Here is a 20,713-nt window from a genome sequence, read left to right on the forward strand (position 1 = left end):
GTTGCAGAGCTGCTGGTAAGAGTAGTATATTTAACAATTACTACAAGTCCTGGAATCCTGTGTGGAGAGCAGTATACCAACATCAGTCCTCATGACAGAGCACTTCTGTCTCTTGCTGGGCTGTGGTGTGGCTGGATGCACATGCAAAATGTTGGGGAGTACTCCCAGTTTCTTCCACTGGAGCTCACCAGGTGGGTTTGGCTGTGAGCTCAGCCCCTTCAGAGCCTGATGGCAATGCTCTGGGTGTGGCTGGGCAGTCCGTGGTGCTGGGAAGGACGCAGGTAACAGGAACAAAAAATGAGGGCTGTCACAAGATGCTGTAATGAACTGCAGCCCTAAGTTAGAGCTGTGCTCTGCCTTCACCCATGACATGCAGCAGGGGCAGAATGACCCCATCAGTCCCACTGCCAGCACAGTGGCAGGGTGTCTGTGCAGAGCCATCAGCTGGGGACACACAGGGCCACAGCTCTGCCTTAGAATGCCATGTCATATGCTGGGATCATATGGTTCATCTTGTGTCAGTAATCAAGTGACTCAAAAAGTCAGGGCATGAAAGTTCTTTGGCAATGCTAAAAGCAAAATTTAAGGAAAAAAATCTCCTTCCCTTACTGCATAAAAGTTCAACATTGTGCAGATGATCTAAAATTTTTTTGAAGTGCTAAAGGCTGTCTGGATTTTAAGTGTTTTATACTGGGTACAGGGATCTCCTGTGTCTAAAATAGATGAGACACTTCAGAGAGGAGGCTTTAGTCTTTCCAGACAAGAGATATAAGACATACAGCAGAACCCTGCCATTGTTGGAGGCTGGCTGTAGGAAAAGCAACTGCAAATGGCCAGTCTTGTATTCTGCTGTGCTTTGTACTTAAAAATATGTGCTTTATCATGACAGATGAGGAGAGGCTGAATTTAAAGGCTTACCTTGCTCTAGTAGGAGGCCTCCAGGAGGTTGTCCGACTTGACTCCAGCCCAGGTCATTATGCTAGTCCCACCCCTTCCCAAATTCTTGGTTTTGCACATTTTCCTGTTTTGCAGGCTCAAAGATATTAGCCACTCTCAGGAAGATAATTTTCCAAATGCTCTGAGAGCCTGCACTTTGGCACAATCCAGGCTGGCATGGCAGGTGGATATTCTTGCTTTGAGCCCAAATAGGTTTGTAGGATGCAGCAGAAGCTTTCTGGGGTGCTGGACTTGTCAAAGCCTGGCTTCGCCCCCCAGCCTGAGGTGGGCTTTGCAGCTTGGGTGTTCCAGCCTCTGGAGCAGGGGTGAGGGGGCACATCACACAGGACAGGGACAAACCAACACAATCAGCATTTCTATATGAGCACTGGGTTAATCATCACGGCTCATATTTCCATTCCCACCTGTCACCTATGTCAGCTCACTTATGGGGACACCAGAGGACAACTGAATGAGGAGAGCACTTTGGTATTACACAGCAGCTGGAGCAGCAGCTGAGTGAGGGCAGTACAAGGCTTCAGACACCTCCACTCTTGGCAGAGCTGCCCTGCGGGGGTGGGACACATCCCACAGTCCGGGATCGGGCTCACCAGCAGCACGGCTTCCTGCAGCTCAGCAGCTGCCTGGCCATCCATCCATCCATCCATCCATCCATCCATCCATCCATCCATCCATCCATCCATCCATCTCTCCCCGTTCCCTCTCTTCCCCCGGTGCGGCGGGGCTGCTTGGGCTCCCCGCGGTGGCCGTGGCGTGCGCAGCCGCTGGGGCGAGCAGGAGCCGGCTGCTATCTGCCTTTGCCGGGGAGCTGGGGTGAGCAGCGCCGGCTGCCAGAGAAGCAGTTTATACAGACACACACCCAGAAGAAGCAGTTTATACAGACAGACACCCAGAAGAAGCAGTTTATACAGACAGACACCCAGAAGAAGCAGTTTATACAGACGCACACCCAGAATGTATACAGAGAAACACGTGTCCTCGTGCGTGTATGCGCACGCATAACGATGTGCGTCTCTGTATAAATTCGTGTATGTGTCTACAAACATATATGGGTGTATAAACACCTACGGCTACAAAAACGCGTATAAATTCTATATATATAAAATATATAAATATATTCATACATGTGCGCATACACACACAGTGTCCACGTACATGAAATATCCGTGCTCCAGCATGTGCACACGGACACACACACACGCAAACGCGCATACGTTATTCCCGTGTCTGCACACACGGGCACGCCTCGGTGTCCCCTTTCTCCCCGGTGTCCCCGTTTCCCTCGTTGTCCCCGTTCCCCCCGGTGTCCCCGTGCCCCTCGGTGTCCCCATTCTCCCCGGTGTCCCCGTTCCCCCCGGTGTCCCCGTGCCCCCCGGTGTCGCCCGGTGTCCCCGGGCCGATCCCGCTGCTGGCCGGCCGGTGGCGCTGTTGGCCGCGCCATCCCCGCGGCGTGGGGCCCGTGAGAGGCCAAGAGCGGCTCTGGAAAGTTTTAACAATTAAAAATATCGCTCCATTAACCTGTAAGTATGTAACGGAGAAATGGGGGAAAATGCCTTCGGGAGAGCGGCACAGTTTTCCAATGTATTTATCTTAGGAATGAGTTTTCACCCGTCTCTGCTTGTGTTTTCACAGCAGGTAATAAATAAATATCCCGCTCGCTAGTACAACTGAAGTCACTTGGGGAATGTGTGCTGTGCCCGGCAAAATAACCCGAGGGACAGCAGGGCTTGTCCTGGCTGGGCCTGGGACCGCCACCCTGCAGGCTGGCAGCAGGAGGTGGCCCTGGGCACGGCCCCCAGGACTGGCAGAGCCGCCCCCGGCTTGCCCCTGCCCGGCTTCGGTTCTGGGCAGCCACACAAGGTTAGCTCGGTTTGGGGGAGCACCTGCAGGGTCATACAAATAACGCTTTGCAGAAAAATTGTAACGAATGGCTGGGTTTCATCTCCTTCGAACTGAAATTAAAAACCTCCAGCCCCACAGAGCAGAATGCAGCAGCCATGGGTTTGTGCAGGCTGCTGGTTCCGCAGCACCGCATGGACGTGGAGACAGCAAAGGGGGAGAAGCTGCCGGGGCTCCCTGAAGCAGGCAGGCTCTTGGGATGAGCGGGGCCACAGCATCGCCCCTGTCAGCAAAATCCCACCCAACATGAGCCCTCCCAGTGGCCCCAGCTAACACTCTCTTCCTGAGAAAGGGCTAATCTTTACATGCCTCAGCCTTTCCCAACACATCCTGGTTCACAAGTTCAGCGGCTTCAGTTAGGTCTGATCATTAACCCTGAAAGACTGGAGGTTACTGAAGCGTGTAAACTGTGTGTTTGAGAGGGCTCAGAAGCACAAAGCTCAAGCACGAATCTGTACCAAATTCTGAGACAATCTTCATGAGGCAGATGGAGGGGTTTGGTTCAGCTGAGTGGTGCCTGCACATTGTGTAGGTTTTTGTCTCCATGTCTTTTTAAAGCTGCTTTTGAGCAGCTGATGTTTCAAAAATGGTCATGGATTTTGGATGTAGCTGCCCATGTGGTCTGTGGTGAGTTTGGTTGGTCTTACTGTTCCCATGGACTTCTGTAGGAGAAATGAGAGGGTCAGAGTTCTTCCCTTTTGATAAAGACAACAAAAATTTCTCTTTTCTTTTGCATTTTCTCTGTCACTTTTATTTTTGATATGACAGGTACAGAAGAAAAAGCTGTTTGTGACCATGTTACACACAAAACCAGCAGCAGCAGGCAGAAACTCCATCTATGGTGGAGCTAGTTTTCAGTTTGTTATTTCCATGGGGTGGTTTTGATGTCAGAATCACAAGGAAACGTAGGTTGGAAGAGGCCTCTTGAGGCCACCTGGCCCTCCCTCTTGCTCAGTGTGAGTCCAGCTCCACTGAACTTCTCAGCAGCAGAGAGCCCCTCAGCAGTGTAATCTGCAGCACCGTGATAGCAATTTTGGAAGGATCTGAATGAGCACTGAGGAGCAAAATCATTGGTATTCTCCTTGATGGGATTTAATCTTAGTGCAGCTCATTAGTCTTCAAAGGTGGAAGTCTTGAACCTGATGGTGCCGAAGGATTAACCTAAATTTAAATTCCACAGGTATAGCCTCAAAAAATGGGAGGTGAAGGTCACGCAGTGAAGGAAGGCCATGAATACAGCCTTGTCTGTAACACTGGGGCTCCTGTGAGCAGAGGTTGAAGCCCAAGTGCCCCCAGGGCAAAGGGCTGAGGCTTTGAGCCCTGCTGGTGCTGATGTTCCTGAGGGTCAGCGAGGGATCTGCTCCAGGAAAAGCAGAGCCCTCATCTCATCCTTCAGGAGAAACTGCCAAAGCAGCCAGGATCAAGCACCAGCTGAGGTTGGTGCTGGTTTTATTATCACCTGTTTGTATTGCTGCTGCCTGGGATCAGCGGGTAAAGCAGGATCCTGCAGCACAGACATCCTGCTGGGACAGGCTGGGAGCTCTCCCTGCCCGTGGCAGGGTCAGCTGATGGGCATGGGGCTGTTCAGTGGGCCAGAGACTGTCACCTGCACATCAAGGCACTCTCACCTGCACATCGCAGCACTCTCACCTGCAAATCGAGGCATTCTCAGCTGCACACTGAGGCACTCTCACCTGCACATCGAGGCACTCTCACCTGCACATCGCAGCACTCTCACCTGCACATCCAGGCCCCTCCCAGCTGCAATCGAGGCACTGTCCCCTGCAGGCTCTGCTCCCAGCCTGGGGATGCCAGGGCTTGTCCCAAGCCTGGCCAGAGCCTGGGTGGCAGTGGCTGCCTGCCAGCCTGCAGGGCACGGGAGCGTGGTGGCCGTGGCAGCCTCTCACCCACCAGGCACAGAACACCAGGGCATGGCTCTGTTTCATCTTTTGCCTTTCATCTGCTAAATTTGTCCCACAATGCCCACCAAGCAGGCTGGCATGTTTTCAGCACTGAAAACCAGATGTTGCCAACTTTCCAGTGGTTGTGTTGGTGCTTTGTGCTGTTACTTTAGCAGAAGTGTGCACGTCATGCCTCTTGCAAAAACAGATAGGATTTATTCCCTGAACAAGGGTCAGCTCTGTTTTCAGCTGCCTTTGTCTCCGTAGCAATGTCTGTCTAGGTCACAATTGTTGCTGTCAGCTTCCCATGAGCACAAGTTCAGCAGCTCCCTCCATTGCAAGACTCAGTCCTCTCCCAGCCCTTGCTTACCTGGCCACTAAGCAGCTGCTTGGTTTATGCCTGTGAAAGTACTTGCCTGAATATTTTTGCCAGTAAAATGGGTTGTTTTTTTCCATCTGTATTTTTAGACATTAAACCCAGAGTTTAGTCATCAGCTCTATGCTTCCTATCTGTGTGCAAGTACTGCAGAAGAGATAAATATAGATATAGATATATAAATATACATGTGTATAGCTGTATGTGTATATAATATACACACATAAGTGTATATCTATGTAGATATATATATAACACACACATATGTGTGTATAGATATAATATACACACACATTCATGCCATGCAAAAGACCTGTCCTAAAAAAGGAAATCTGGTACCTGGGGGATATGGGATTTCCCCAGACAAAATGAAGTTCAGAAGAGGAAGGAGGCCCTTGCCTTTGTGTGCACTGCAGGGGTGTGATCCTGTGGGATCAGCAGGGAGGAGGGCAGGCTCACACAGTGGCCAAAAGGCTTCTGGCAGAGTCTCTGAGATGCCCAAAGAAATGGTTCCAAGCCACATGGGCCAGGGCTTGCCAATGGCTGCAGGAGCTGCTGCGTAAGCTGCCTCAAGTTTTAATGAGGGAGGCTCATGGTCTTACACCCATCTTTATGACGAGTGCCCAGCTTCAAACCAGGAAAAATTAGTAACCTTATTCCAGAAGTTTTATTAGCATTTTCTTTCATAGTTACTGGAAAAACAAAATGGCACATTAGTCATCTCAGAAATACAGCAGAGCAGTATGAGGGCAGGGGGCGGGATTTTAGTGATGGTAGTTTCTGGGAACCAATTACTGTAACTGAAATACAGTCTCGTTAAAGAATTGGAAGCACAAATCTGAGCAGGGAGGGGGCTTGCTACGTCACTTCAGGCTGCCTTTTTAACCTTATTTTCAAAGCCCAGATAAAGTGACAGCTGCCTCTGCTCTGCAAGGGCAAGCAGAGGCGTTCTGCTGTGAGCTGGGGCACGGGGCAGTCAGGGCTGTGGGGTGGGGAGCACACAGAATTCCCCATGGGGCAGGGCAGACACGGTTTCTGCCCCCCTGCAGGGCTCCACTGAACGTCTCCCAGCTGACAACACCTGGGTGCCTGTGCCTGCACAACAGCTAGGGAGAGAAAGGGGTGCAAAGGCAGCTTCAGGCTGCCTCAGGTGCTGGGAACCACTTTTCCGTGCACAGGCTCTGGCTGGACATCACAGCTGAATTCCCTCAGGAGAGAGCACTGGCAGTGTGAGACCCTTGGCCACTGACAGGGCTGACAGACTGGCCCTGCCCTGCACAAGGTGAGCCTCCCTTCGTGCCTCTGTGGGTGTGGAGAAGCCTGTACACATATATGTGCATAAACACACATGTAGACACGGGTATGGATGTCTGTATACTCACACATACAATATATGGTACACACATACATACAGTGGTACATGTGATGCACTCATACATACAATATGTGTGTATAAATATATTCTACACTATGTGTGTATGCATATATTCTACACATGATTCTACACACATACAAATATTTATACACAGACATGTTGTATATGTAAATATATGGACATGGATGCACATAGGGACATTATACATTTATATGTACATATATAACATATCTATACTTCTGTTATGTGTAATACACTGCTATATTGTATTTATACACACATATTCAATGTTATATATTATATATATAAAATATAACTTCTGTTGTTGAGATCAAACTGTCCCTAAGGAGACTCAAAGGCTGGGACTGGTTTGCAGCCCTCTCTGGAGGGTTTTTATCCAGTCCTTCAGCTCCACCATGTTTGCAGAAGGGCTGCAGTGCCTCACTGTGTGCCACAGTGGGTGGGAGCTGGCACAGCCCTTGGTCCCAGCACTAAACATTTAGATCAAGCTTCAGCTGTTTGTTTTGGTTCGTTTTGGTTTGTTTTGGTTTGGTAGTTTAATTTTTATCTGTAGATGACATAAGGAGCCACCAGCACTTGTACTACATGTAAGTATTGATTTCCAAAGGGAAGTGGCTGATGAATCACTGCAGGTCCAGCTCTAAAAGGTGCTCAAGTGCTGCTTGACTCAGCATTCTCCTTGGGCCTGCAGGGGAGTGACTCCCCAGCAGTGGTGAGGGAATGGAGACAAAGATGAATGGCTCATTTCCCTGTAGTGCACCACAGAAACAGGCTTTTATGAGAAATAGAGCACAGACAAGATGGAAACGGTGACAGTCGTTTCCAAAGGTCACACATATCATTTCTTTTGGCAAGTTTGCCTCTGTGACTGACAAAAGCAGGACAGATCAAGTGTCTTCCATCAGACCTGGATTAAAAATGAAGTCATGTTGCTTGGAGAACTGACAGTCCCACCAAAAATAATAGAGGCTGCTGACAGTTCTGGCTTTGCAATAAAAAGCCTCTTCCCACGTTGTCAAAAGATCTTCTCTGGTATGGGCATAAATAAGGCATTATTTGAATGGAAACGTTAATGGCAAGGAGCTATAAATCATATTGGTCTGTTGCAGTAAGAGACTGTGGCTGAAAAATGTGTTCTTGTTTCTCATATATATGGAAATACATGTGTGTGTGCATAAACAAAACATGCACATCTATTCATATCTCTATAGATTGATGTATGATTCTGGGCATGTTCCATACACATAATGGTAGCTAAAATTACTTAGCAAACAGTCCTTCCCCTAAGAGCAAATGCTTGGTGTGATACACTGAGGGCTGTTGTGTAAGATTTGACTGAGTATCTTTCATCCATACATAAAGGTTGTAACATAGCAACCATTTTTTTCTGCTCAGAAAACACCATTTCCAAGCTAATTATTACTGCCCTAATCAGTGGCCACTGTCAGGGCTCCTGATGCACTGCTGGCCAGGGCAAGAGGCAGCAGCTTGAGCAGCCACAGTCTGGAAGAAGGAGGTCATGGAGAAGGGGCACGGTAAGTGAGGGCTCGCCCTGTGGGTGCACAGTCATGGTGAGGGACATATTTGGATCCCCAAGAGTTCCTATGGCCTCACTGGGACAGGGACCTGCCCCTGGCTGCTCAGTGGGACTGTGGCCACTGTTTGGGAAGAGCCCACAGCCCAGGCCATGCTGCTGCCAACCCTGTGCTGGAGGCAGTCAGGTCTTTCACTGTGTCATATGTGTATACAGAAATATATACATCTATATATATATATGTATATATATATGCATACAAATATCTGTATGTTATATAAATATATGCACACACAGACATGCTTGCATGGACAGCGGGGTGAAGGAGAATTCCATTCAAACCAGCTCTTTGCCTAAAGGACCAAAGCACCGACCCTGAGGGACAGTGTCTGCAGTGCCCAGCTGCCCAGGCTGGACAATGAGTGCTGCCAGGGCCCTGCTGCTGGAACCAGGGCTGTCCCCAGGCCCCAGGCCCAGCACAGTGGGAGCACCACAGCAATGTCCTGCTGCTGGCAGCAAACCCCCGGGCAGGGAGAAGGGAGAGGACCACACGTGAGGAATTCTGACCCAAGTGCATCCCTCCCAGCAGGAGCTGTCCCTGCAGGGCTGCCTGCCGGGCTGGCACAGCACAGGAATTGGTCTGTGGTGCAGAGCTGGCTTGGCCCAGCAGGCTGGCACCAAACTGGGCACTGCCAGCACCCTGCACTGTCCCCAGAGCTGGGCTCACAGCTGGAGGTGCTGGGTGCAATGCCAACATGGGGTTACATAAACGTAAAAGCATTTTATATAAGCCTATTTTATCTGCAAATCATTTATATTTAGAACACCTATTTCTACTGGAAACACTAAAACCATATTACATAAGAGCTTGTTTAAATCCTTTGGCTTAAGGCTTGGGCAGGGGGAGGGGCTGGTTCAGGCATGGTGCATTCAGGCTGCAGGTTATAATCACAGTCTCAACCAGCAGCCAAAACCCAGTCTTAAAATCCTTTTTGCTTTCATTCCACTCTGCTCTGATAATAGCAGAATACTTCCCTGAAGGGTAATTTTCCTCTTTCTCAGTGCTGCCTTTGTGTTTGGAAACCTTCATTTATAATGCTGTGGATGTGCTGCCAGCACAGGAGAGGTGGCAGCTGGGCAGTGCCCGGGCAGTGTCCTTGTGCCCGGGCTGTGACACTGGGTGGGGACACTGCTGACATCACCTGAGAGGCTGCCGAGCCATTCTCAGAAATCAGAAAAGGCAGTAACTGGAAATGACCATTTAGCACTATAAGATGACTTACACTGTCATTCATGAGACGATGTTTTCTAATTAATGAGTTATTGCCCAAGCCCTCCCACGAGGGGGAGGCAGGAATGCAGGGATGATGGCCATCAAATCCTTGTCTAATGCAGCTGCACCCTTTGGATGCTCACACGGCCCTGCTGCAGCCCTGAAAACATCTGCTCCCACCATGTGCCAGGACAAGCTGCTCCCTGCAAGGCTGGGGAAAGCTGCAGCACCCCACACCAGGCTGTTGGGCCATGGTGCACATGGGGGCTGTGGTACAGCCTCCCCAGAGCCAGCACAGCACAGCTCTGGGGACAGCAGCAGGCTGTCCCCCCTCGTGCAGGCAGAGGTGCTGTGGTGGCCAGCACAGCACTGCTGTGGCAAACAAGTCCTTGCACAGCATTTAAATGCTACCCCCACCTTGCTTTCCTAGTGGGAGGGACTCCAAAAATGGAGAAGTGGAAGATGCCCTGAGAGGATGATGCTGCCTGTGAGAATTCTCCAGTGCCCCACACCATCAATGCTGTGGTGAACAGCACAGCTTCAGCCACAGCAGCTACAACTGACCTTCCTCCTCACAGTCAGTCCAGACCAAGCCTTCTGGGTTTTCCCGACCCCTCTTTTGAAAGGAAGGTCAGGAATCACTCCTCCTGACTTGCTTTCTAAGGCAGCATGGCCAGGGCACTGTCTGCAGGCTGGATGTACCCTGTCCAGGTGGGATGTGCTACCCCTGCCAACACGCTGCTCTCCCAGACAAACAGGGCTGGGCTCTCCCACTGCTTTCTCATCTGGATGCTACTTTTAATCACCATCACTGCTCCAATTCTCCCTGTAAGTGCTCCCATTCAGGTGACACCGTTCATTAGTTTCTATAAATGCCCAGGACACTGCAGAGATTTCAGGGACAAAGTGAGAGCTAAAGCTGTAAATGACTTTCCTCCTTACCTTAATCTTCCAACTCCCTTAAGGTGACTCCAGCATCAGGGAGCCTGGTTTGTCCCACCCAGTCAGCACCCTGCTCTTGCAGGATGAGGTTTAACCACCCCATCTTTCATTTTCCTGCTGCATAGTGGAGAAGACAACAGACAAATTCCTCAGTGGTGCGGGAGGAAGGCAATTAACATCTGTGCATGCTGCAAAGCCTCTCGAGACTTGCTTTCCCTCTGCAGGAAGTGAAGGTATCTTAAACTGTTTGAAAGCTACACCATTCCTAAATTTCTGTGAGCTCAGTTGTGTGGGCGATGGGGCTGGGGTGCTGTGTGGCAGTGAGATGGAAATGGGGTGACCCAGTGCCCAGAGGCAACATTCCCTGCTGGGAATTACACCAGGACACAGCAGTAGCATTTCCAACTTGGCTTCTACAGCAGCTTCCTGAGTAATTTAAGGAGAAGGGGACAGGACCAGTTGGCAGGTTCCTGACCTGCTGCACTGGCCTCACTGGTGGAGAGCAGGGTGTCTGTGCTGGGGGATGGAGCTTTCCTGAGCCCTCCAGGCTGCTCACCAGGCTGGTGCAGGCTGCCCTGCCTGCTCGCCCAGCTCCCCACATATCGCCCTCAAATCACTTAAGCAAATTCTTCTCATACTTCACTTCAGCCAGACTCTGTAAATTGGATTGAAGTTGTGCCTGGAGAGATTTCTCATGTCAAATATGTAAAACTAACTGGATTTGAACTGTTCCTGCTCTGCCACAGGGGTGTTGCTCCCCACACTCCCCTCCTGGCATGCAGGATGCTCCCCAGATCCAGCTCCTTGACTTTGAAGCTGGCTCTCCTGTGACAGTACCCACAGGAACCAAATTGATGTCAAAACCTGCAACAGTGAAGTTCATCTTGAAAATGCATCTCTTTATTTAGTCTTGGACAAAAATTGTACATGAGCTGATTGTTAAAGGAGCTGGCATCCCACTACTCCAGAAAATGGCCCGAGCTCCCGGGGCAGTTGGGCCACTGACTCCAGTCAATTCACTTAAGCACTCCATCTCCTCCTTTTTTATCACTTATCATAAAAGCCAAGTGATGTAGTGACTATTTCATGGGCCTGGAGAACAAATCTCTCATTTTTTGAGCATGGAAGAAGATAAACTGAGGTGATAGGAAACACTGGCATCCTCAGGGCCAAAATAATCTGGAACACTCATGAGAAAAGCAAGTTGCAGATACCCTAGGGAAAGCCCAGTTCCTTTCCTGCAGGACCTGGGTGGTGCTGGCAGAGCACCCAAGCCCCTTCACTCCCAAGCCATGCCTTGCCAGCTGGGATGCATAACTGGGGAAAGACCTGATGTCAGGGAAGAACTGGCTGATTAAAACTGGGGACAAGGTCCTCATCCAAGGGCTGTTCTGCATCCATGTTCACTGCACTGACAAACACTGGCAATTGCAATGTACACAGTAGATTCAATTTAGCCATGGAAAGTAAATAAGTGGATAGCAGTTTGGACTCATGGAAAATAGCAATTTTCATTTCACCTAGAGAACAACCCAGTTTGATTTAGCCTCAGAGATTTTAGTATGCATTTGCTAATGGCTCAATGACCTCATAAATGATGGGGCACTGAGTTCATGCTTGCTTCTGAGCATGGTCCACGCGTGCTGGAGCCGGGGACCTGCAATGAAGAGCCCTCTCACGAGCCCACCACGCTCTCCAGGCTGACTCCAGAGTCTGGCACTGCAGTTCCCTGCTCCCAGAGGAGCAGAAACACCTCAGTGCTGCTGTGCAAGGCGCTCGAGAAGCTGGCTGGGCACTGGCCAGCAGCCCCTCTCCAGCCCCAGCAGCAGCCTCTGGCAGGTCACAAACCAGCTCTGGGGATGGCAGCAGCTCCCTCAGGCACCCCTGCCGTAAATCCACAGCACTGACTGCTGCTGTCAGCCCCTGGGAGGAAGAGGCACTTCAGTGAGAGACAAACACTGTTTGGTTTTTATTTTGTCGTAGCTGGAAGGGCGCCAGGGATGGCAGCTCGGAGAGCAGGCTGTGCTCAGCTGGGAGATATCCAGCTCCCTGCTGGCAGCCAGGCTCTGGAACTGCTCCATCCCGCTGCCTGGCAGGTCCAGGCTGTTCAATAAATGTGGTGCCAGGTTGGTGTGGTGTAGGGAATGGCTTATGACCTTCATCCAACAAAAAAGAATTCAGGCAGGTGTTGAGAGAAGGTGAGTGAACACATTGGTGTAAATAGCCATAATCAGTCATGTTTTGGAGAACACAAGATGCCAGTCTGCTGCCAGCAGAGCTGTGCTGCCTCTGCCTCAAGGCTTTGGTGTGGGCCTGCCCGTGTGAGAACTGGGTGTTTTGCCCCAAACAGCCTGTGTGAGAGCCTCCCTGCTCCCAGCAGCCTTCTGCAGCCTGCCAGCCCTGCAGCCCTGCTCTGTTACCAGCTTTCCAACATCCTGTTTTCACTGGGATTATTTTAATCTTCCTGTTTCCCATCATATTTTTCCTCCTGCCCATGCCAACAAAGACTGCAATTCCTGGCAGGCAGGGTGGAAACGTCCTCCCTGGGCTGCACAGGCATTTTGGAGGATGAGCTGGACTCTGCCCTGGTCACACCTGGCTCCTCTCCACTGCTGGTGCTGGTACCACTGCTGCTCCACCAGGGCCACCCAGCTGCTTGTGGCATGTCCTTTCGAGCCCACTGGCCCAGGGAATCACTCAAGCTCTCATATTTTGCTCTGTGCTCTCTTATTTTGCTCTGTGCTCTCTTATTTTGCTCTGCCCTCTCATATTTTTCTCTGTGTTGGCTGAAGAACCAAAACACCTGCTCCACTGCTGACATCATTATGATTTTATCAGGGCAGGAGCAATGCTGCAAGGTACTGATTAACTGAGCCACAGAGGTGTGGGCAGCCAGCCTCTGCCATGCTGCAGCTGCAAACCGTGAGCCAGAGCTCCACTTAGGCTGCCAGGGCTTGCTTTTCTCCTGGGTTTGCTTTTCTCCTGGGTTTGCTCTGGCGATGGATCTCCTTGCCCTGAGCAGGTCCCTAAGCCAGTCACATGTTTTTCACCTTGCCCTGCTGGCAGTGGGTGCCATACTCTGGGTGATGCAGTTCCAGGCCAGTAGAAATACAGATAGCAGTGCCAGCAATCCCAAAGGATATTCCTGTCCACTCTGCACTCCAACAGACTGGCACCTTGCTGCTTCACAGGGCTAGGCATGATGCAAAACTGAGAGACTCGAACACCTGAGGGTCTCCCTGTATAAAAGCAAGTAACAAGAGAATAAAGAATTGTGGGAAACCAGTGAAATATCATGTGTAAGGGTCCAAAAGACAATTTAGTATCTAGAAGTAATTTAATCTTTCAATACGTGTCAACATCAAATCTGTTAATACTCTAACAATAGCAGAAAATATCTGAGACAAATATGATACAAAAGAAAATCCAAACCCATCTGCTTTCTCAATCATAGGCTTTAAGAATGTTTCTGCTAGTTACCCAGCTATTTCAAGAGCTGTGCTGTCTGAATCTATATCCAAACAAACACAGAAGTCACAGTAAATCTGTCATTCAGTTATTGAGGTCTATCCTTTAAATCCTCCTAAATGATAAAATTCAAGACAGACATCAAAAGAAAACATTGTTTCTCTACAGCCTCTAGCACTGAAGATTTAAACTCTAATCCAGTCTGAATGGCATCACCAAGGACGAGAATGAGAAAATGTCCTTTCACTGCCTGAGCCTGGCTTTGGAGCATCCATTGCTGAAGCCTGAGCTGCCAACTAACAGATCAACAGTCTTGTACAGCAGAAATTCTACGCTGGCTACACTTGCTTTTTGGGAAGATGCAGTGGAGATGATGACACAGAAAAATGATGAGGTTTATTCTTACCTTGCACCAGCCACAGTGAGATTAGTGTGGCAATGAAGCTTCCACTCTACACAGCACCAGAGCCCCGGGACATGGCTTGAGGAACATGGCAAAATTCAGATATAAAGGAAAGCCTGTACGTTATCAGGCCTCCCATCTATTCTGAGAGTGGCCAGTGATCTTTAACCAGGCAGGCAGGGGATCACCCACTTGCCTTGGTCTATATGCAACCATGAATGATTACTAGAAGAATATAATAAGCCTAAACCAAAAGTTACAAGAAATCTGGAGAAATGAAAAGTGTAAGCTAAGATACAAGTAATGCAGAACGTTACCAAATTAGGACAAAATAAATCAGCCTTCTACCAATGTTAAAACACTGAAAACCCATCAAACCATCAGCCAGCAATTCAGTAATGACTCTGTGCTCTAGAAACACAGATTGGATGTAAGCATAGATTAACCCAAGTCCCCAGGGACAGACGGAAAAGCCCTTCCCTACTCCCTTTCCCCACAGCCATGTTCTTACTCAGTGTGTGAGCTGCCAGGAATCGTCTCCCAGCACCTTTGTGCTGGGAACAAGGGAGCCAAAGCTGGGACATGAAGGGCAATGGAGCTGCTGGCTCTGGTGCTGGACAGTCACAAGTTCCCTGTCCCACCCCCAGCTGCCAAACACACACTTTGGTATTTCATACCACGCGTAGCAATCCAGGCTGGGTGACATTAAGGTTAAAAGTAATTTTGGCTGCAGCAGCCCAGCACAGAGATTACAAAAGGTATTTTATTATCAGAGTTCTCTATAGAAGGGCTGCTCAGCAGTCAGGATGCAGCAGACAGATTCCTGAGGAGAGCAGATGACACGTGTGGCTGCTGCCAGCTATTTGCAGAGCGTGGCCATACCTGGCCATCCCCACGTCCCCAGGGGCTGCCGGGCACAGCTCCCTCTTCACACAAATCACCACATCAGCCGTGCTACTCCCCAGCCAAAAGCAGCCACTGAACTTTTCAGCAGTCAGTATTTTAAGGAGCTCTCCAATAGCACTCAGAGTAAGCAGATAACCATTTTAAATATAGCCAGTGGAATGGAAGAGTGCTGGGTGCCAGCAGTGATCTGGATTATTTGCTTGTTACTAAATACCCCCTGGCATGACTGCCCCGGCCATGCAGCTCAAGTCTGACGCAAACAGTGGCAGAACAGCAAACAAGAATTTACAGGATTTTGTAAGAACTGAAATAATTCTAGGAGTAAGGAACAAATTGGTTCAGGGCTGCTGTTGCTCAGGGCTGCATCTTCGGAAGAAGGAAGACAGGTTAGTGTTTAATTACATGTAAAACCCAGCTGAAGGCTTGATAAGCACTTCCAGATCTCAGCAGCAGGAAAGCAACATGAGTATAAATAAAGAAAAGAAGACTTGTGGGAGCAGATTTAGCTCGAGGATGGTTTTCCTCTTGATATTCAGCAATAATTGCACCACAATGTGCCACTGAATTCCTTGGGGCCCTGCCTACAGTTCTCTGGCGTTTGCAGTATACATGCCTAGAGTAGGAGATGAAAGTCCACATGTGGAAAAACTCCTACATCCCTGACTATCACAGAGGTTAGAAGGGGACAGAAAAAATCAACAACATTAGTTCCATATGGAAAAAAACCTCTCAGGTGGACTCCTGTAAAAAAGGCATTAAAAACCTATTCATAAACCAGTGCCTCCAGGCAATCAGCTGGACCAAAGTGGGAACTTGGCAAGGTTTTAAAAGGATGCAGCCTAAGAGCTTCTGCAGCACAGAAAAGGCAACAGCAAGGTGACAGGAAAACAAAGTACACCAAGGCCCAGCTTTTGCTGCAGGCAGTGAGCCCTCTGCTGCAGGTACAGGTGCCCTGCTGAGCAGGGCAGGGAGGGGCACAGCAGCAGGGCCTGCCCCAGTGCCCAGCTGCTCACAGCAGCCCACGGCCAGCCCGGAGCCCCGGCAGGCCAGCTCTGCTCACAGCAGAGACCAGCTAAGCTGTGCTAGACTCACAGTGCCACCACACCGCTACCAGCAGCATGGGCAAAGGCTTGTAAAAATAGCTAAGATTATGTATAGCAACTCTGATTTAATTAAAATTAAATACAACTCTGAGAAAGCTAACTGACCATGGCTGAGAACTCTTGATCAGAACAAACTGTTCAGCAATTATTAGACCTCATGTGATGACAGGATGTGCAAAAGGCTCTGTCCTGGTCTGTTGTAAACATCACCTCTTCTAGCTGAAGCTCTTGTTAAATATACTTTAAAATGCTGCCTTTTAACAAAAGGCCACTTGGAGAAGAAAGGGCACTTTTAAAAGACGGTTGATTTTCTCATTTCTTATTTGCCTTTTTGTTAAATAAGGGTGTTCCATTGTACTTGGCAAGCACCTTGGCGTGAAACAGTGGTCCCTTTATCTGCTTCACAATTTAAGCCTCTTCCATATTTTTGTTTTTAAAGACAATGCTGTTGCTAGGTCACAGCCAAAGGGCTACACATGTAGCTGACCTATTTTTTCCTGAAGGGACAAGCATGGCTGATGAGTACAGGGCAGGAACCATCTTCCATCCCATGGGAACAACCTGTGACACCCTGCACTTTCTGCTGGCTGCTCTTCCCACATTCCTGCAGCTCGCCAAGGAGAACCCAGCACCACACCCACAGCACCTTCACTTTCTAGCAGTGATTTCACTTTGCATGGTCCCTACAAAACACTTTTGTCTCCAAAAAGGGAATTCCTTCTACTTAATAAACCCGACTGCCGAGCTGCACCCTGCAGAGAGACCCATGGACATGTTGTGAGAGCAGGGTTTGCACCCAAGCACAGCACAGCCTGCAGTGTTTTCTCCTCAGCACAGGTAGAAGACAAAGGTAATAAAGCACCATGCTGGGTTTAGGCTCAACACTCGACTCTCCCCTTCCTTTTAGTGTAGAACATTCCCTTTGTACCCTTACAGGCTTGTTAAGTACTGTTAAGTTTCATATGTTAAAAAAAAAAAAAAAAGGCAAAAAAAATACTTCATTTGTACAAGATGTGTTCCACACTTCCCACCCAGTGCCCTCCTCCAATCCCAACAGAAGCCCTACTGCCCTTGAGAACAGTCCCTTCATTTGTACAAGATGTGTTTCTTCCACACTTCCCACCCAGTGCCCTCCTCCAATCCCAACAGAAGCCCTACTGCCCTTGAGAACAGTCCCTTGCCCAGAAAGGGCAGCTGTCACCCCCTCCCTACAGCCCCCACCCACTGCTGTGGCTGCATCGATGTCCAGGGACCGTGCCCAAGGACACACTCCCTGTCCCCTCCCCAGGTGCCACCCTGTGCCACACCGAAGGGGCACGGATCCTTGTTTTAGGCCAGTGGCAACCGTGCTACCTGCCAGAGGAGCAGGGATGGAAGAATCTGGAGGAACTAAAACACTGTCATAGGAAAAGCTGTAGGAGTTTGCCAGAAGATGTAGCTTTATTGTACAGTTAATTAGCTCCCTCTGCAACAGCTGTGATGGGAGGAACATGAAGAGAAACACATACTGCTCTAGGGCTTGCTGCAACGGAGACCTGACCTGCACATTCTGTAACATCCCACAGCAGCTACCTGGTCATGCTCCCAAAGTCTCCTTGTGGAAGTGCTCCAGCCAGGCTCTTGGCTGAGGGAACCTGCAGGCCCAGCTTCACTCCAGGCTGCCAGCAACGTGAAGGGGCTCGCACACACACACTGCAGCTTTTCCTTTAACACTCATCTGGCTAAAGCTTTGATAAAACAACACTTCCAAAGCCAATTGGTTTTTTGAACAGAAATGGTTATGGACACCGCTGTATATTTGTGCTTCCATAGCCACACCATCACCTGGGATTTTCCTCTGTCCAGGCTGCAGGCAGCAGGACAGAAGGAAACTCTTGGGAGTCTCCTTGCAAGACGCTGCATCCCTTCCAGGGAGAGTTTCTCATGCTTCCACGAGCGCCCTGTGTTAGGCAGTGACCCTCACAACTGCCCCAGCTGCAGCACAGCAGCTGCTCTTCATCTGGCAGGGGGTGTACAAAGCATCACAAACAGCCATTTTTGCTGGCCATGTTTTTATTTGTTTTTAGTTTTAAACAGGGGAGCCAATGATACATCCAGTATTTCAAAAAATCAGAAGATAAAACAAATTTTTAAAAGACCGAGATGCTACATGCTATATTTAACCTAATTTTATTCATGCTTGCTTTTGAGGGGGGCTGGGAGTGGGACAGGAATCATTCGTAAAAACATACAGTAAAAACAAAATGTCTCACCATATAGAACTTTAACCTACAGTAATGTTGTACCTTAATTATTTCCATGCACACAACTAACATTACAAAATTTTTAAAAAATGAACACAATTAAGACTTCTAGGAGCATTTGATAATAAAGCAATTCCTAATTTCTTTTGTAGAGATCAAGCACCTCCAATTACAAATTCCTATACACAGTGAGTGCTTTACTTGAAATGAAAACTAAAAAATAAAAATGTATTGGATAGCCTCAGAATAAGCCGATGTTAATATATATCCAGCTATGTAGGCAATAAAACCATAGTGCTAAACAAAAACTTTTATCTGAAAAGTAACTCAAAAATTGACTTTCTATAATTACAGAAATATACTTATTTGCTAAAATAAATAAAAGTGCTGCATATTAACACTTCACTATAAAGAATGCATACCAGAACATTTATAAATATTGAATGATTTTCAATAGGAATAGCTACTACAATAATGCTGGCTAAATAGAAGTGCATAATGAGAAGCACTATGGGTGGTTAATGTTTTGCCACATACTGCTGTTACCTTGAGGTAGATAACACATGCGTACCAAATTCTGCATTCATTTCAGTTGCTGCTGGTATCATGTGTCTAAGAAATGTGTAGAGTATGAAAAACTCTAAAATACGCATGAATGAAAAAAATGTTTCGGGAAAAATAGATATTCTCATGCAATTATGTACAGTCTCACTGTGTAAATTTCAAGGCAAGGTTCTTTTTCTGCAAAACATGGACACTGTTTTACTGAGAGAATGTTTTTTTTTTTTTTTTACTTGGTTTAGTGCATTTTTTGTTACCTCCTGCATTTTGCATTATTTTGCTCTATTCTTTAATTTTGTGTGCAAACGACATGCCAGTTTAAAAACAAAACTAACTCATGTATAGAAAGTAATTCTGGATTGTAAAAACAATGGTAAACAGAAAACTAATGAAATCCATACCAAAATTACACCATCTGATTCAAGTAAAAAAATTACTTACACTAGTAATAAAAAAAGACAAACACATCTCATGAATATAAAAGAAATGTCTGCTGAGTGTTTTAGTTTAGATGTTTCAGAATGCTGCTGTAGGTTTTGTGGGGAATCTGGGGAGATGATTTCATAGCAGAAGGCGTTAGCGTGGCCTGGATGGACTTCAGAGGCGAACCAACAGGGCTGTGAAACTGAGGAATACCTATAGCCTCAAGCTGCTTGTTGAAGAGGAGCTCCCCACTGTTACTGAGAAAGCTCTCTTCTCTTTCCTTCTCCCCAAGCTTCCCCTCTTCTACTGGCTCAGGTTCTAGCATTTCAGCATCTTCTTTCTTACTAAAAAATTTGTCCAAATAACTGGTGTAAGTATTTTCTTTTTCAACTTGTTCATCTTTCCTTACCTCGCAACAGAACTGGTCTATGAGGAAGCACCCCTCCCCACCACTGACAAACTGACTGTCCCAAGAAGTTTGGTACAGAGCTTCTAACTGCGCCAAATTGGCCATTCCTTTCTCCTGCTTCTCTCTGCTCACCGACTTCGATATTATGCCTTTCAACTCTATCTGAGACACTGAACTATTCAAGTCATTTAATTTATCAACATCAGTAGACTCATGTTGTAAACTAAGCTGGATGGTTTCTGCTATAAAAGAATCAAAGTCAAACCCCTGATTCTTCTCCCTTTCTTTTTCAACAAGTTGCTGTGATGCTTCCTCAAGTGCTATCTGAGCTTTCACCAACCCATTCTTTTCACATTTAGACTTGCCTTTCTTGTCAGACTTCTCTTTGCTTTGTTCCTTCCAGTTTGAAAGATCTATAATAAGCTTGGGCTCATAGTAATGGTTAACTTCACTGTCTCGCCAAACTAAATTATCTAGGTATGAAGAGGACCTCATTTTGTAATTACAAGTGTGACTACATTCCAGATCACAATACTTGTTTTCGTGGTGATCTGAGTACTGCCAGCAAGGCTCAGTAGAGAAGTGGGTGTCAAAGGCAGGATCCTCCAGGTATTTTTCACGATCTCCATCCAAATATTTGCGAGGATCTACTTGCACTTCTTCTTCATCAGTAACGTCAGAAAGAGCCCTTGGATCACGCTGAACTTCATCAGCTTCATAGTTATTATGAATAGGCCAGTCATGGTCTGAAAACTGACTTTCATGGTATCTGTAAAACAATTTCCTAAGTGTTAGCAGCTAAAAACAAGAGTCCTCTGGCTCCCAAAACAGAGACAGTCAAGTTTAGAAATTCCCTTACAAAATAATGGCAATTCAACACAAAGGTCTTCCTTAATCCAACTGGATACCTCTTCCAGGT

The 20,713-nt window shown here is 47.9% G+C and overlaps 1 protein-coding gene across 7 annotated transcripts in view; it reads right to left on the reverse strand.

Moving 5' to 3' along the window:
• Nucleotides 1–18,192: 18,192 nt before the first annotated feature.
• MAPK6 (mitogen-activated protein kinase 6) overlaps nucleotides 18,193–20,713 on the reverse strand; it is a 63,729-nt gene continuing 61,208 nt past the window's right edge. For all 7 annotated transcript variants that reach the window (XM_041418990.1, XM_041418986.1, XM_041418991.1 and 4 more), the window contains one exon: nucleotides 18,193–20,563. In XM_041418990.1, coding sequence (XP_041274924.1) covers nucleotides 19,465–20,563 — 1,099 coding nt within the window. In that variant the 3' untranslated portion in view covers nucleotides 18,193–19,464. The remainder of the gene's footprint in view (nucleotides 20,564–20,713) is intronic.

Source organism: Onychostruthus taczanowskii, unplaced genomic scaffold (genome assembly GCF_017590055.1).
Source record: "Onychostruthus taczanowskii isolate IOZ18803 unplaced genomic scaffold, ASM1759005v1 scaffold6, whole genome shotgun sequence".
Lineage (NCBI taxonomy): Eukaryota > Metazoa > Chordata > Aves > Passeriformes > Passeridae > Onychostruthus > Onychostruthus taczanowskii.